This window comes from Meleagris gallopavo, chromosome 10, assembly GCF_000146605.3.
Source record: "Meleagris gallopavo isolate NT-WF06-2002-E0010 breed Aviagen turkey brand Nicholas breeding stock chromosome 10, Turkey_5.1, whole genome shotgun sequence".
Lineage (NCBI taxonomy): Eukaryota > Metazoa > Chordata > Aves > Galliformes > Phasianidae > Meleagris > Meleagris gallopavo.
In genome coordinates this window covers 4538537-4553037 of record NC_015020.2, presented here as the reverse complement: position 1 = coordinate 4553037, position 14501 = coordinate 4538537, and the positions used below count along the sequence as shown (strand labels likewise).

General features: G+C 36.3%; 2 protein-coding genes across 2 annotated transcripts in view; both read right to left on the bottom strand.

Annotated features, from left to right (window-relative positions):
- The window catches only part of LOC116217003 (dihydropyrimidine dehydrogenase [NADP(+)]-like), a 41798-nt gene extending 40635 nt beyond the window's left edge, over nucleotides 1-1163 (bottom strand). Inside the window, exon 1 of the mRNA XM_031554949.1 lies at nucleotides 1158-1163. Within this exon, the coding sequence (XP_031410809.1) occupies nucleotides 1158-1163 (6 nt within the window). The remainder of the gene's footprint in view (nucleotides 1-1157) is intronic.
- A 4333-nt stretch (nucleotides 1164-5496) lies between these two features.
- On the bottom strand, nucleotides 5497-13089 carry LOC104912365 (dihydropyrimidine dehydrogenase [NADP(+)]-like). Its single transcript, XM_019618490.2, has 3 exons — nucleotides 12948-13089; nucleotides 6548-6668; nucleotides 5497-5651 (listed from the first exon to the last, which is right to left on the bottom strand). The coding sequence occupies exons 1-3, from the start codon at nucleotides 12960-12962 to the stop codon at nucleotides 5512-5514; spliced, it is 276 nt and encodes a 91-aa protein (XP_019474035.1). The 5' UTR covers nucleotides 12963-13089; the 3' UTR covers nucleotides 5497-5511.
- Between the last annotated feature and the right edge of the window lie 1412 nt (nucleotides 13090-14501).

Sequence of the window (14501 nt, the reverse complement as noted above, 5' to 3'; positions counted from 1 at the left end):
TTTTTTTTAAGAGAGCTACACTAACATACTTCAAAGGTAACTGAAATTAACCACCTCTGCTGATTTTCAACAATTATACTTTCCCCCATTTAATTATGGAATCTGCTATCCGGTTATATTCTTTCTGACCTCTCTTGAGGTCAGCTAAGAGAACAGAACACAACTTTCTGAATCTCTCTTGTTTTGGAAAACATACAAACATGCACACATTAATATGCTGTACCATATATCCATGCAAATAATGTCAAAATGCTACAGCACATAATAATTGGACAAATTTATAACAGCACATAGGCAAGAAGTGTTTGAACTATTACTGTAAAATACTGCAACATTTTTGCAACAAAGCATTAATACATAGTGAGTGCACAGCAGAGAGATATGTTTTTAAGCTAAGTTTTTTGCTAAGTCCAGTGTATGGTTTTATAAATTTATCCCCTAAGGATCTGGCTTCCAGACAAAAACAAAGAAACAAACATGCGACAAAGAAGAACAAAAAAACATGGAAATTCACACAGAAGCTCTATTTTGCTTGGAATAAATATCCTATAGTGCTGCAATGTGATGTGTGATATAAAACACATCTGTAATATGGAAGTACAGTATGAGTGCTCACAGAAAAAAGGTTTTTAAAATTAAAATAAATTTAAAGAAAATAAATGTTAGAAAAGCATGTAGCTGCTGACAGTATGTTAGCATTTCTCTGGGAAACCTGGCATCCTACTCTAGAACTTACAAAACACATTTTCAAAATCATATATATCTATACCGATGAAATAATCTCTTTCAGAGATGGTGATCATTGGTGATCATTATTCATTGTGAAGATAAATAACAGTATTAGCTTCTTTTTAAGAAATGAATACTCTGTATTGCATGCATACAAGAATCTAATGTATTATATATTCTCAAACCTGAAATACTGCTGGGTCAATTGTAAAAGCTCCTTAATGGAAATCAAACGATGCCTCTAATTCTGCAAATATGACAGTAATACAGTCTAGGGAGCCATATCTTAATTGCAATGTTTTTCTTTCATTCCAAGGGCTTATTACCATAGCTATGTTTTGGAGGCTTTATCAGGACATTTTCACTTTTTCAGTAAGGAGTACTTCCTGGAAACCTATAAAAAAAGGATGAACACCTGGCCCCTTTACCCGCATTGTCCTCTCATGTAACAGGTCCACAAAAATGAGAGGGGCTACAGTAGCCCTTGGGCTCAGCTGAAGCTCTGTGGTGCCAATTAGAATTTTCTTCAGAAAATACAAATTCGTCAAATTTACTGTGATTTTTTTTCCCTGCAAAGATTTTCTGGCACTAGAAGAGAGGTAGAAAGTGCAGAAAAACACAGGAGATTTCACCATGTTCAATAGTCAGAGGATAAACCTTGTGTCCAGGAGACCCGGGTGGGACACACATCAGGGATTTAAAACTCGGTCTCCCAAATCACACAGTCATACAGGTCAGCAGGCTTTGCTACAGATACTGCGTATCCTGTGAGAGCTGTTTCACTTTGTATTAATAATTCAATATTTGCAGGGAAGAGATAGAGAGAGACTAATTCTACAGTCCAGTAGCCAAACGCTCACCTGGGATACTGAAAACCTCCCTGTCAAAACCACCCAGTACACGGCAGGGTAGGATGGAGGAAACAGCCGTGCTTCTCACAGTTTAGTAATTTTCAGCTGATCGAATTATATCAGAACAGGAAGGTCACTTCCTGAGCACTGGCTGGGAAGCAAACACTAATTGTGACAACTTTAAATTAATGGGGTTTTTAACAAATCTCATTAAGTCTATGCATCTTTGGAATACTTACATAATATTCTAGAACTTTTTTAAAAAACAGATAAATGAATGTTCTCCCAAAGACAATTCAGAATCTGTCAACAATGCTAATCACTTTTTTAGTTTTTATTGATGTTGGACAAACCACAATAAACGACCTGTCATTTACTCATCTAAAAAGAATTAAAAAGCCAATCCCTTTCCAGGGGCAATCTGTTCTAGGAAGAGGAACAACAATCTTCCTGCATTGCTGCCTCACATGCAGCTGATGAAGAGCGAAGAGGACAAAGGGAAGGCGCACACGGAAAATCTTTGTTCAGTACATCACCACCTATGAGCACGTTTTTAAACAGCGGAAGGTAGGGAAGACTGCAAGTCAAAATGTCAGGCTGCTGCTAGGCAAGGGGATTAACAGACTTTCATTATTTGCACTTCTATGGAAACCTTCATCAAACTCACTAGAGTGTTACACTCACCTGGAGAGGGTAAGCCGCACTATATTAAGAAATGTGTGGCCATTGTGAATTGATGACATGGTGAAGAACAGCTGTCCTCTAAGTGCCCAGCTTCCACAAACACTACACAGCCCTGCTGCCGGCTCCCAGGCAGCACTGGGCACCATGTTGCTCATTCCTCCCAGCAGCCTGCCTCACGCTGTCAGCAGAACCCTTCAGCCAGTGGGCAGCAGCCAGCCTACTGCTCTGTGTCTGAGGGTAGAATGTTGGTCTTCACACTGGGAGCTGAGGGTAACCTTGAGCATTCCATTGGCCACCTGCTGCCACCTCCACTGCAGTGTCGGTGGTGAAGCACTGGCACTGGCACAGGCTGCCCAGAGAGATGGTGGGTGCCCTGTCCCTACAGACATTCAAGGTCAGGCTGAATGGGGCTCTGAGGAACCTGATGAAGCTGTCAGCGTCCCTATTAATTGCAGGGGAGTTGAGCTAGATGGCCTTTAAAAGTCTCTGACTTTTTTGGGGAGTTGGGGAGTTTCCTACAAGTCATGCATAAAGACAGTGGGGAAACACAAGATAAGCTTCTTTTTTTTTAAAAAAAGAAAATCCAGTTCAATCCAGCACCAAAAGTCCATTATGAACCATTCCTCACAACCAGGTGATCCCAAGGGCCACCAGCTGCAAGCTGTGGTGGGTTTCCAGAACGCTACATGTCTGGCCATCTCTTGCAGCCATAACACACAGCACTGGCAGTGCTGCAGCCCTGTAGGTGCAGGACCTCACCTCATCAGCTCCTGCGCTGTAGGTCCCTGCCACATAGGGGCCAGCTCTAGGCTAGAAGAGAAAGAGAATCCGTGCAATTGGAAAAAATCCAGAAAACAAGATACAACTTGGCTGTGCTCTGTATCTGCTCTAGATTTGCACACTGGAAAACATAAAACTGCCGTGCTTTGGAAGAACATGCAGAAAATAACCCAAACTTATCACTTCTGTAACCACATTGACTTTCTCTACACTGACTTTCACTTAAAAATGAATTATATCTTGAGAGGAATTATTTGAAAAAAGAACAAAAGCTCATTCACTATATCAGACAATTCAGTGGAACAAAATAGAACGACAAGTTCAAGCAAACTTGAAGAAAATGGGAAAGCGACTTTCGTGTGAGGAGCACACGGCACTCTCTGGGGAGACTGTAGGCACGTATGTGGTGGTGTTACTGCCATTTAACTGACAGGAGAATGGCGCAGCAAAAGGTCAAGCATCTGGCTGCAGGCCATGGCCAGGGACAGAGCTCAGGACCATGGTCGAATGCCCCTTGATCTGACAAGGCCAGTGCTTTCCCATTTTTTGCCTTCTCACATGCATGTCAGCTCTCCTGATTTAAAATTGCTGTCCTAGTTTTGAAAATTTGTATACTATTATACCCTGATCACTGAGCAGAAAATACTGCGATATGTGTGCAGCATCTATTGAATTTATTGGCTATGTGGCTTTCTTTTGCGCAATGAGTTGTGGGATTGGAACCCACCGATGTCAATTACTAGCAAGAAACCTTTATTTATTTGTCTGCAACTGTACACTCTTTGAAAACAGCACTTCCAATGCCTTTCATATTTTTTAAATATGCAGCAGATTTGCATTATAGGTAATAGTGCATTCCAAAAAGTCATCTTCTATTTCCTTTGATATGTGCAAAACTTCAGGAAGAAAAATACATTTCTATACCTACATACAAGCACCCACATATTATATAAATAAAAGAAATGGAGAACTTTTCCTTGTGTCTCATTTATAACAGAATTACAGAACATGGAAATGCTGAGCATCCAGGTACCACTATAATTTACACTAAATGCATGTTTTAAATTCGTGACATGAGACACACTTTTCATAAGGCAGCCATCTTATAGATTTTATTAGACAGACTTATGGTTGGAAGGATTATTCAGAAATTGCAACTTAAATGAGAAAATGTGAATGGTCTTACTTATATAAAATACTACTGCAATAGTTCTTTTATTAATTTTTAATGCACAGCACCCACTGTGACCTCCTTTATTCTTTTCCTGTCAACATGGCAGGCTAGAGAAATTGAAATTGGCTGTAGCCATTCTTTCCTTGTTTCCCTTTTCCTCCCATTTTGCATAATATTAAAATTATAACATCTTATTGGACTGTCACTATGAAATAATCATTATGCAACAGGCATAACTTTTTTTTTTGATTGTTATCTCTTTCTTGCCTTTTAGTGTTCTCTAAAAAATTCCAAATTCCATGCAGTTATCTAAGGCAATAAAGCAATTTTCCAATGAACATACTTGTCTGAACTAGAGTTTGTTTAAAAGGTGTCTTTTGCTGCATTTCTTGTGGTTCTCTAAGGGTAACATCATGTGCATAAAATAAAGCATTTTTTTGCCTGTCTGATTTTTTCTGATTACGTTTTTGGGGTGCAGCAAGAGGTGGGCCTGATAAAATAGCGTTTGACAATCATGAGGACTCTACTACTTCTGTTACATTTATTTACTGCTACCTCTATCACCAAGGAGACTAATCTCCATACCAGTGAAGTCAAGAAGTTCACAGTATTGTCTTTGCAGGGCCAAGTTCATGTTGTCACAGCAACAGAGTGCATAGGGTCAATAGATTAATTCATTAGTGTGCACAAGCACTGATCTGGAGTGTAAAAGTTTTGTTGCTGGTTTTAAAATTAAACTGTGAAGCAGGACTTGGAAATACGGTCTACGCAAGTTCTGAATATATATTTCAAGGAATAAACTACAGAAAATGCATATATTTGCCTAACACAATATATCATTTTTCCCACAGTAGGAAGAGGATGAAATAATCTACTTTGAAGAGGTGCATTCAGTGGGAAGGCAGGAGGATAAGCCAGAGTTCGGGCTATGAAATATACACTGCATTTGGATTGTTGATATTTCCTCCTACAATGCCCTTTCATTAGCCTCTGTCTAACGCGGGGCTTGACAATTGTGACAGAATGAAAAATTTGAGGAAAAGCAAGGGTCACAAGAGAAGAGATTTTGCTCCCTCTCTAGTGACCCTATCACAGTATTCTGATGCAGCGTTTTTACCATTAAGGAAAGGGCAACACAAGAGCCTTCACACTTAATCTGTTCCATCTGTCATGACTATTAGAAACATTGACCAGCAGTGAGCTTTAAGGACTCGGTGCGACTGCAGACATGATATCCTAGCCCACTACAAGGACCTCCCGATGTTCTGAAAGCCTCCAAGGAAGCAGTATGCATCAAAAAGGGCAACATCTACCTGACACGCCACCATATGTGGTCCTCAGTCCTGCACCAACTGCTGGCCAAGGTGTGCCGTCTGCTTTCAGTCCCATCAGTCCTGACACCGTGTTGGTGGCTGTAACACCATCTGCGCCACCTGTGAAAGAAAAGGTCAGTCACTTTTTGTTAAATAATGAGTATAAGAACAAGAGAGGAAAAAAATACAACAGAAAAACTGTGAAACTGTAAAATAACTAGAATTTCAAATAAACAGCTAAAGACAGAAAGCAACAAACTGTACGGTGATGCGCAGAAGGGTCCTTAAAACCAGTCCAGAGCTGACAAATTTAACGTTAGCTTTTCATCAGGCTGCATCAATTGAAAGAGGTGTTAAGGTTACAAGACAGCACCAAGGAAATAGGGGTAGACAGGCAGATCTCTGCCATTCAGCTGTGTGAGTTGGAATCTACTACAGTGGCTGTTTGACACTGGAAGGTACTGCAGCACTGAGGTCACCTCCTCCAAGCTGCCAACAGCAGTTCTTCATTGACCAGCCCTTATTTTAGCTTCTTACTGTAAGAAATACTCAACAGATGAAGAATGACTGTGTTTCTAAGAGATGGATTAATAAATCTACTTTTAAATTAATTTCCTACCCTGCTGTATTTTAAGCTGTAAGGAAGGAAAAAAATATATATACCCTCAAATGTTGCGTCTCTTATTTCTCAGGACACACTATTTTTACCACTAAACAAGAATAAGGGAAGGTTCAGTGGTGTGGTAAACACATATGATAACAATAATAGAAATATGAGTGATCAAACAAATTATGTTTTAATGTTAATCTAATATTATTCTCTTTATATATTGCTATATTCTAGAATAAAATGAACAAAATTAAGAAACATTCGATCACAGTATTCATCTAAGCGTCAAATAATTTGTTTTCATATTTAATTCTGTTATTTGTTATTATCTCTGCAAGTCTCCTATGTTCCCTCCACATCCAGCAAATTAGTAAATCTGCACAGCTTGTGCAGTGGAGTCAGTTACCTTCCTGCGCAGCCATCGCAATATTCACAATATCAGTGACATTTGGGGTCAGCTTGGCAAAGAAAGGAATCTGAACAGCTTGTCTAACCCAGCGACAGATGTTCCGCACCAGCTCTGGATCCTGTTCAAATAGGTCAGATAAATATAGAACATAATTAAAAGTAATATGAACAAAAGGTATATCAAAGCAATAGAAAACTCTGCTATAAGTGGCTGTACTGTGATTTTCTGAAATTACACGTCGAGACCAAACATCATCTCACTAGTTAGCTTATTTAAGACACATCCAGTAACTGCACATCCATTATGGAAAGGTTAGCCCATGAAAAGAAGAAAATTTGCTTTTTTGCACAAGACAACAACATCACAAAATGCTCCCTTGCAGAGTTGGGAACAATATATTTTGGAGAGAAAGAGTGTGTCCTTATCCATATATTTCAAATATTACTATTCAATTTTAATGGCTTACTTTGTTTAAGGTGAGATCAAAATAATCACTAGCATGAAAAATAATGCAATTCTGAATATTGGCTGATTGTGCCTTGATCAGAAAAATAAGGATGAGTCAAAGTTGAAAGGCTATCAGAATGCAATTCAGCATTTCTGGACTCTTTTCTGTCCAGGCAGACTAACTTGGGACATCCAAGATGTAAATGAAAGATCAAAATCTGCTACTTTAGAGCACAAAATCAAAAATCAGTTGTTTGCTTTTTATGACTTCCAGCTTTTAATTCACTTACAGGAAATGTACCATGTAGACAGTAACCAGCTATCCTCTACAATGAAAACACCTCAGTGAAACTGACACTGATTCTGGCACATACACAGTTATTCTCCAATATTCTTAGGGTGTGTGTTACTGGCTTTTGTTTTTTCACTTCCCTTCCCCCCCCCTCCCCTTGCCTATTAATGTTTTTCAACAAATATCTTAAAATTAGCAGCACTAAAGCATGTAGAACATGATGCATGATCTGATTCAAGAAAAAGAACTGTTACAAGATTTACTACAAGTATAACCTGTGGGTAGGTTAATTGGTATTGCAGCAATTATTTACATTTGCTAAATCTTTATCACTCTCACAGATAATTAGGTCTGTCATAAAAAGAAAAATTCTCTCCCATTTGGATATTGTAAAAATTCAGAAAGCTGCATTGTTATGAAAATGGGATAAGGCTAAATGAAGTTTAGTTTAAAACAATTCAGTGGACATCAAGAATCTTTTCAGTTTAGTGAACACACAGGAAACGTTCCCTTGCTGTTTTTGTCATTCTGCATCAGCAGTTAAATGCAAACACATAAAACACAGGCTGCAATCCAAGAGAGTACACAGTGCTGGACGTGAATAGTAAAATCTTGAGACTTAGCAGAGCCATTCCAATAAAAATGGTCATCTCCCTACTCATGAGCTTCGATGAAATATGGATGAACACTGCACTGGCAGTATGAAAGTAGTTGCATCTTTGACTTTAATTTCTCTTTTAAGTTTTCTTGAGGCTGAATACAGAAATGAGAGACCCTCTAGAAGATGTGAATTGTATATTCCTTATGTAAATTATTCTCCTCAGAAAACCTCACAATAATGTTGACACTGCATAACTCATTATGCTGACTTCATGATGGTTGTAGCGCTGTCATATAAAATCTTACTCCAACACACATTAGCACTTTAAAATTTTAGTTATTTTAAATCTGCATTCAACAATAACTCATTAACAGACCTCTTTAGTTCATATTAGCCCATTTTCCACCCGAAGACAGTTTAGCCAGTCCATAGGAGTTTATCTTTGGACAGAGAGGGATTTGTAGAGTTCACACTAGAAGGCAGCTTTTGGAAAAGATTTAAGTGATCAGAAAGATAGAATTTACTTCTAAGTGCAATCATTGACTAAAAAATTATCCCAATTTGAAATGCAGTTCTAAATTTAACTTTTCTAGGAAGTTTTATTTTTATCATATTCAGTACAGTTTTAAACTCAGGTGCAAAATTAACAAGGTAAATAACCTGGTACCAAGCGCTAGTTTTAAAGCGGTCATGTATAGACTTAAATTTACTCACATATTTTGCTGATTCAGGCCAATTTACAAAGTCCATTTAGTCATTCTTAGCAGAGACTGGATTTATAAAACATTCAAAGGATGAGAATATAACTTGTAAGGAAATGGACCCTGAGGTACATAAATTATGTTACAAAAATCTCCCCTAAAAATACTTACGTCACTGCTAATACAATATAAATAACTATAAATACTTCTTTTTTTAAACTCCAATTCAACTTTATGACAATGCCTGCAACTTTTATCATGATAAAAGTGATTTGTGAAGCCTGCAAAGTTAAGAAGCATTTTCTAAATGGCTTGATATGTAAAATCAGCTATATGTACAGCTATTAGCTGTAAAAACAATTGGGCATTTTCATTTGCAAAATCAGCAATTTGAATCAACTAAAACATTATTCTGCTTAAGCTAGTCCATTTTTTTAATGCTTCTATTACACATATTTAGGTTTTTAAGTTTTGTTATTAATGATGATGCAGTGCAATTGATATAGAATTTATACCACAATTTTGCTGCTTGTGTTAATCCAGAACAACAAAATACTTCAATGGGCTTTAACATCCATTGCTACCACCCTTAATTTACCTGCTGCACCTTTATTTTTGTTTGTTTTTTTAATCATCTAAATGAAACTTTATGAAGTTACTGTCAGCTAAGACATAATATTGATTCATGCACTGTATCTACAGGAATCTGTTGGTAATTTAATGTCATACATAGTCTCTTTTGGTAAAAGATGAACATGAGTGTGTTTTCTGTCTTCCTGTTCTTAATCAAATATTGCTTGTTTATTCCAAAGGCACAGGAGATTTTAATGTTACAGAGGTTGCCTTTTTACTTCCCCAAACAGCAGTACAGATTCATTTTTTCCTGAATATTCATTATAGCCTTGGGCTAAAAGGAGCTTTTAATCCTAACTACTCATTGCCAATGGGTAGACATACTAGAGGAAAAACAACTAGTGCCCTTTTTTCCCTAAATGATCACATGATAACTTTAACTACAACTATACCTATAAGAATAAGTACTCAAAAAATTAAAGCAGCAAGTTGCCTTCTGATTACATTTGGCACTGGTAATGAGATGAATCCCACATCCTATTGTCCCTAAGGCAGATACATCCTACATATTTAACAAGGAACATGAAAATGCTATGCAGACAGTATGTAACCCCTCCATGTATTTCATGGAAATAAATGAAACCATGAAGAGATTACAACAGAAATGTCTGGCTGTACTAATTCTAAATTGCAGAGGATTCATCTTGCCTTTGAATTAATTTAACTTCCATGAAGTTGATATGGGTTTCTCATATGCGGTTGATAGCCAAGGGAGGTGGCAAGTATCCCTCCTCAGTGCAGTCTTCTGGTGACAGACTTTCTTTCTGTACTGGTTCTCCAGAAAATAAACCCCGTATTCCTCATACACCTATTTCCACTGGAGGAATTTTTTGTGACGTGAGAAAATATTCTACACTCGTACACCACAGTAGATACATTTTCCAAAATAGTATGGATTGCTACAGGACATGGAAAGAGGCTTTTATGTTCAGGAACGATGACACAAAATGACTTTGAGTAAGAATTTGCAAGATTGGGCTTTTAAATTTGAATCATGTATAATTCTCACTATACTATTTCATTCAACAATAGACTGAAAAGTATAGGCTAAATCTGTTATCAACTCGAGTTCTGTTTGAGAGCCCACTAGGTCTAATATACACTCTCTCAAAAAGAAGGAAGAAGAAAAGTCTCCGCCATCTGCAGTTACCATGTAGATTTTCTTAGAGGCCATGCTATATTTTCCTTGTCAACGTTACAGTGGCACTACCTCCCACAATCTGCAGTGTGAGCACATGTTGATGAGATACATTTGCAGCTTTAATAAGGGACTAATGACAATTCCTATAGATTCCTCACCCATTCAATTCACTCCATAAACTAAAGGTGTAGATCTGGAGAAAAAGCTTTTACAGAGATCACATATATCCCATATATCAAGTCCATAAGATTTGATAAGCTGATACGCTTTTTTTTTTTATATGTCTATCACATATTTCTTTTCCAGATCAAAAATGGAACTAGAAAAAATTAGGAAATAATAAATAAACAAACAAACAAATAAATCTCAACACTTTTCATATATGAAGAATTACTGTTTTGTCATTCCTTCAAATATGAAGGAAAAATCAAAGCATTTCAAGTTAGTATCTTTAGCATCCATCTTTTTCCATATTATTCTCACTCTTTTACACATTATATGGAGCAAAGATTGCTTTTTTCCGTTCTCCTATGAAATGTCCAACATTGCCTTCATAGAACTGCCTTAAATATAGAACTGCAATCAATCAGCAAAGGAGACAACATTTCTGAATATCCTAGTTAATTTTATTTCTGTTATCTTAGAGAGGGGCACTTTAGTTTGTGCATTCATACAATTCCAAGCAATTAAAGCTAAAAATTTGTTTAAAGACTGTCAATTTAATGGGAAGGATTTCCCAAGATAGAAGACAAATAACTCTCATCTGAAGAAAAAAAAGTTTAATCATTTCTCAAGAAATTTGACAGGTTTTGGTCAACATCTATTGACCACTGCTGTCAAAAAGAAAAAATTGAGGCCAAAACAACAGTTTTCACAGTTGTATGTGAAGATACATAAACAATGAATGCTCCGAAAATAATGCCTCTTATTTTATTATATCAGCCCGTGACATCAGGGCAAATGGTGGTGGTATGGCAATAGAGGTCAAACCTTCCCACCAATACTACATTATATTTTGTTTCCATTTTGTTCTATCTGTTGTAGTTTCCAAGGAAACAAATAAAAGGCAACACTTCTTACCTATGGTTAACATAGGTACACATATATATATGTATACACACACACCTCTTTGGAGGAAGAATTTCTAAAAAAAATCAATGATGAATATAAGAAGAATTAATCAAGGTCCACACTGTCACCATTCTGCTAAACTTTCAGAAAAATAATACTTACTATGACTACTGTTTACTGCTTTAATTCATGAATATATCTATCTTTTTTAAAATGCTTTTTTCCTTTAAGAAATACTCTAAGAGAAGTCTGGTAGATAAATATATGCATTGTATATATACATTTTTCACTTACTGTGTGTTCTTTTTATGATATGAATAAAGCCAACAAATCTATTATATCTTTAAACTGAAGAGATATCATGTGGCTTCTATGAATAAGCTTGTAATGCTAACAAAATAAGCATATATTTGCTTAGAAAATATGGTGAAGAAATATAGCTTAGGAAATTCTTCTTAGGTTCCCAGCTTATGTTCTCTCTTTTTGTTACAAAAATTTTATTTATGCAAAAACATCACCATTTGGAAACCACATACAGGCTCCATTTGTGTTTATATTTATTTCTATTTAATTTTATTTCTATAGCTAAAACTTAAATTCATTCGTATTATTTATTATACGTTTTATCTATCTTTGTATACTGCATATTTATTAAAGCCTCTTAATTTGTATCTGCTTTTGACCATGTAAAATTCTAAGCAACAACCTCCTGACTTTATTCAAAAATTATTTATTTTCTCTTTTATATTCTATGAACTGAAAAAGTCCTCCCTCTTAGCTTTGTTCTTACACGCTAGGACTTCATTACTTTAAAGTGGAGCTGCAAGCATGGTATTGTGATTTTAGCAGCTTCTCTTCAGATCAGTCTGAAGAGAACTACAAGTTCCACTTGAGGGAGCCTGATGGAGATTCTTTTTTTTCCAGTCATACCAGTGTGCCACTGAACAAAATCAAGTCACTCAAGATTAGGTCCAGGCTTTGGTCATGGCTGAGCAGAGAAGTCAAAGCTCTGAAACCAAGTCTACACTAGCAGAGATAGCAGCAGCAGGTATTGAGAAAAGCCAGTGTGAGACACTACTGTATTCCTCATAGTTAGACTACTTCAAAAATTTGAAAAGAAATTTGGTGCATGTAAATAGAAAACAGCTAGCCGAATCAATCTTAAAAGGCTAGCAAAATGTTTTCATAGAATCTGAATTTCAAAATAAGCTTCAACTTCAGCAGATTTCCATCCTGTTCTTTCTTCCCCTCATTTGGCATCACAGTCACCATTTGTTAGTTCTCCAGCTCTTCAATTAGAAGGTTTAAAAGATGTTAAAAGCATAGTAACAAGCAGCCTTTGATCACCTCTCTCTATCCCAGATGAAGAAAATAGGCACAATAAATTGTTACAGCATTTCCTTCTTTTAGTACACTGCTAGATATATACAAATGAACAATGCTTAACAGTATGTTAGGGAAAAACACTCCAAACCCACCCACAGAAAACTGTACGGATGTGTTTAACGTACCTCATCTAATAGCATCCAGTATTAACATAGGTCAGTATCCAAACTCAAAAATACATTATCAAAGGGCTGTGTGGGAGATCCACTTTGGATTCCTTATTAACAGGATGGTACTCCTACACTTCTTTCATAATGTAGCACTTAAGGACTGTGAAGATAACCAACATGAAGACAAGGTCAAAAATGAGCTGGAAATTTTTGATTGACCGACACACAACAGTACGGAACATAGATTTGTATGGGGGGTAGAGAAATGATAAAGAGGGATGTCAAGATCAAGAACAAGAGAGACTGGAAAGGTTTGTGGCTGCCTCTATTTAGTCAGCTTTGCAATTATTCCCTTTTTCAGATCACGTAAAAGCTTTTTTGCTTTCTTCCCACCACTAAGAGAAAGACAACTGAATTTATTTTCTAAACTGAGTCTTATCTTTAAGTGGATGGTTGAACCATAACATTTTTCTTCATTCTAAATTTCTTACTTTTTTTTTTGATACATTAAAAACGTAACCTAAACAACTAGAAGAAACAACATTGTTAAAAAAATATCTACTTTTAAAACAAACTACAAGGCTTAAAAAATGTTACAGGTATATCTAATTGAGATAGGTCACTTAAAACTGTAGGAATCATATTTACAGCTATTGATTTTAATGCAACATAACAGGACTCGGACATAACCATTATTTTTCTTGGTTGCCAGAATAGAGGTTAATAATTGTTGGCCTGAAAGGGTGAAACACAGACTGCCAATTCAAATCAGATTTTGTTCTGATACCAACTGTGTCTAAACCTTCAACGAAATATGTGAAACAGCATACTTACCTTTAATAAGCATCTTAGAGATACTAACCAGGAAGATTTATTTATCAACAGTGGTGGTGTATTTAAAGTGTTGATTAACATGTACAAATGCTTTTATATGCTTGACAAAATATTTTATCTTGGTAGTTTCTATCAATCAAAATATTTTTTCTAGTATCATTGTAAAAAGCAGTACACAGAATGATTTAGCAATATTTCACTTCCTTAGTTCACGCAGAGTTTACCTCCTAGAACGCATAAAGGTTTGATAAGGTTTACATCACACGCAAAAAAATTTCAAAGGAAACCATATAGCTTGAATGTATGAGTGCTGCAGCTACAAGTAGGTTTTGTTTGTGGTCATCTTGGTAAGTTCTTTGTCCCTGTTCTATAACAAAGAGGCAGAAAGAATCAGAAACTTGAAAAAACAGAAAACAAAACAAACAAAAAAAAAAAAGCAAAAAAAACCTGAGGATTTCCCACTGACTTTTAAAATAATAGTCATATGGGCACTAATTTGATCTGCTGTAAATAGCAAGCCTTCTAATGCACTAACTTTACTAGAAGGTGAGGAAAAATTTTTCAAGTATGAATCTAATCCTGAAAATCTTCCTTGTAGGCAGGGAAAAATCTTTGTTAATTACTTTTATCAAATGGTAGCATAAAACTTAAAGCATAGAAGGAAAAGCTATTAACATGCACGGTGTAGTCAACTTTTATTGTGCACCAAGATGAGCAATCTGAAACTGCTTTGTT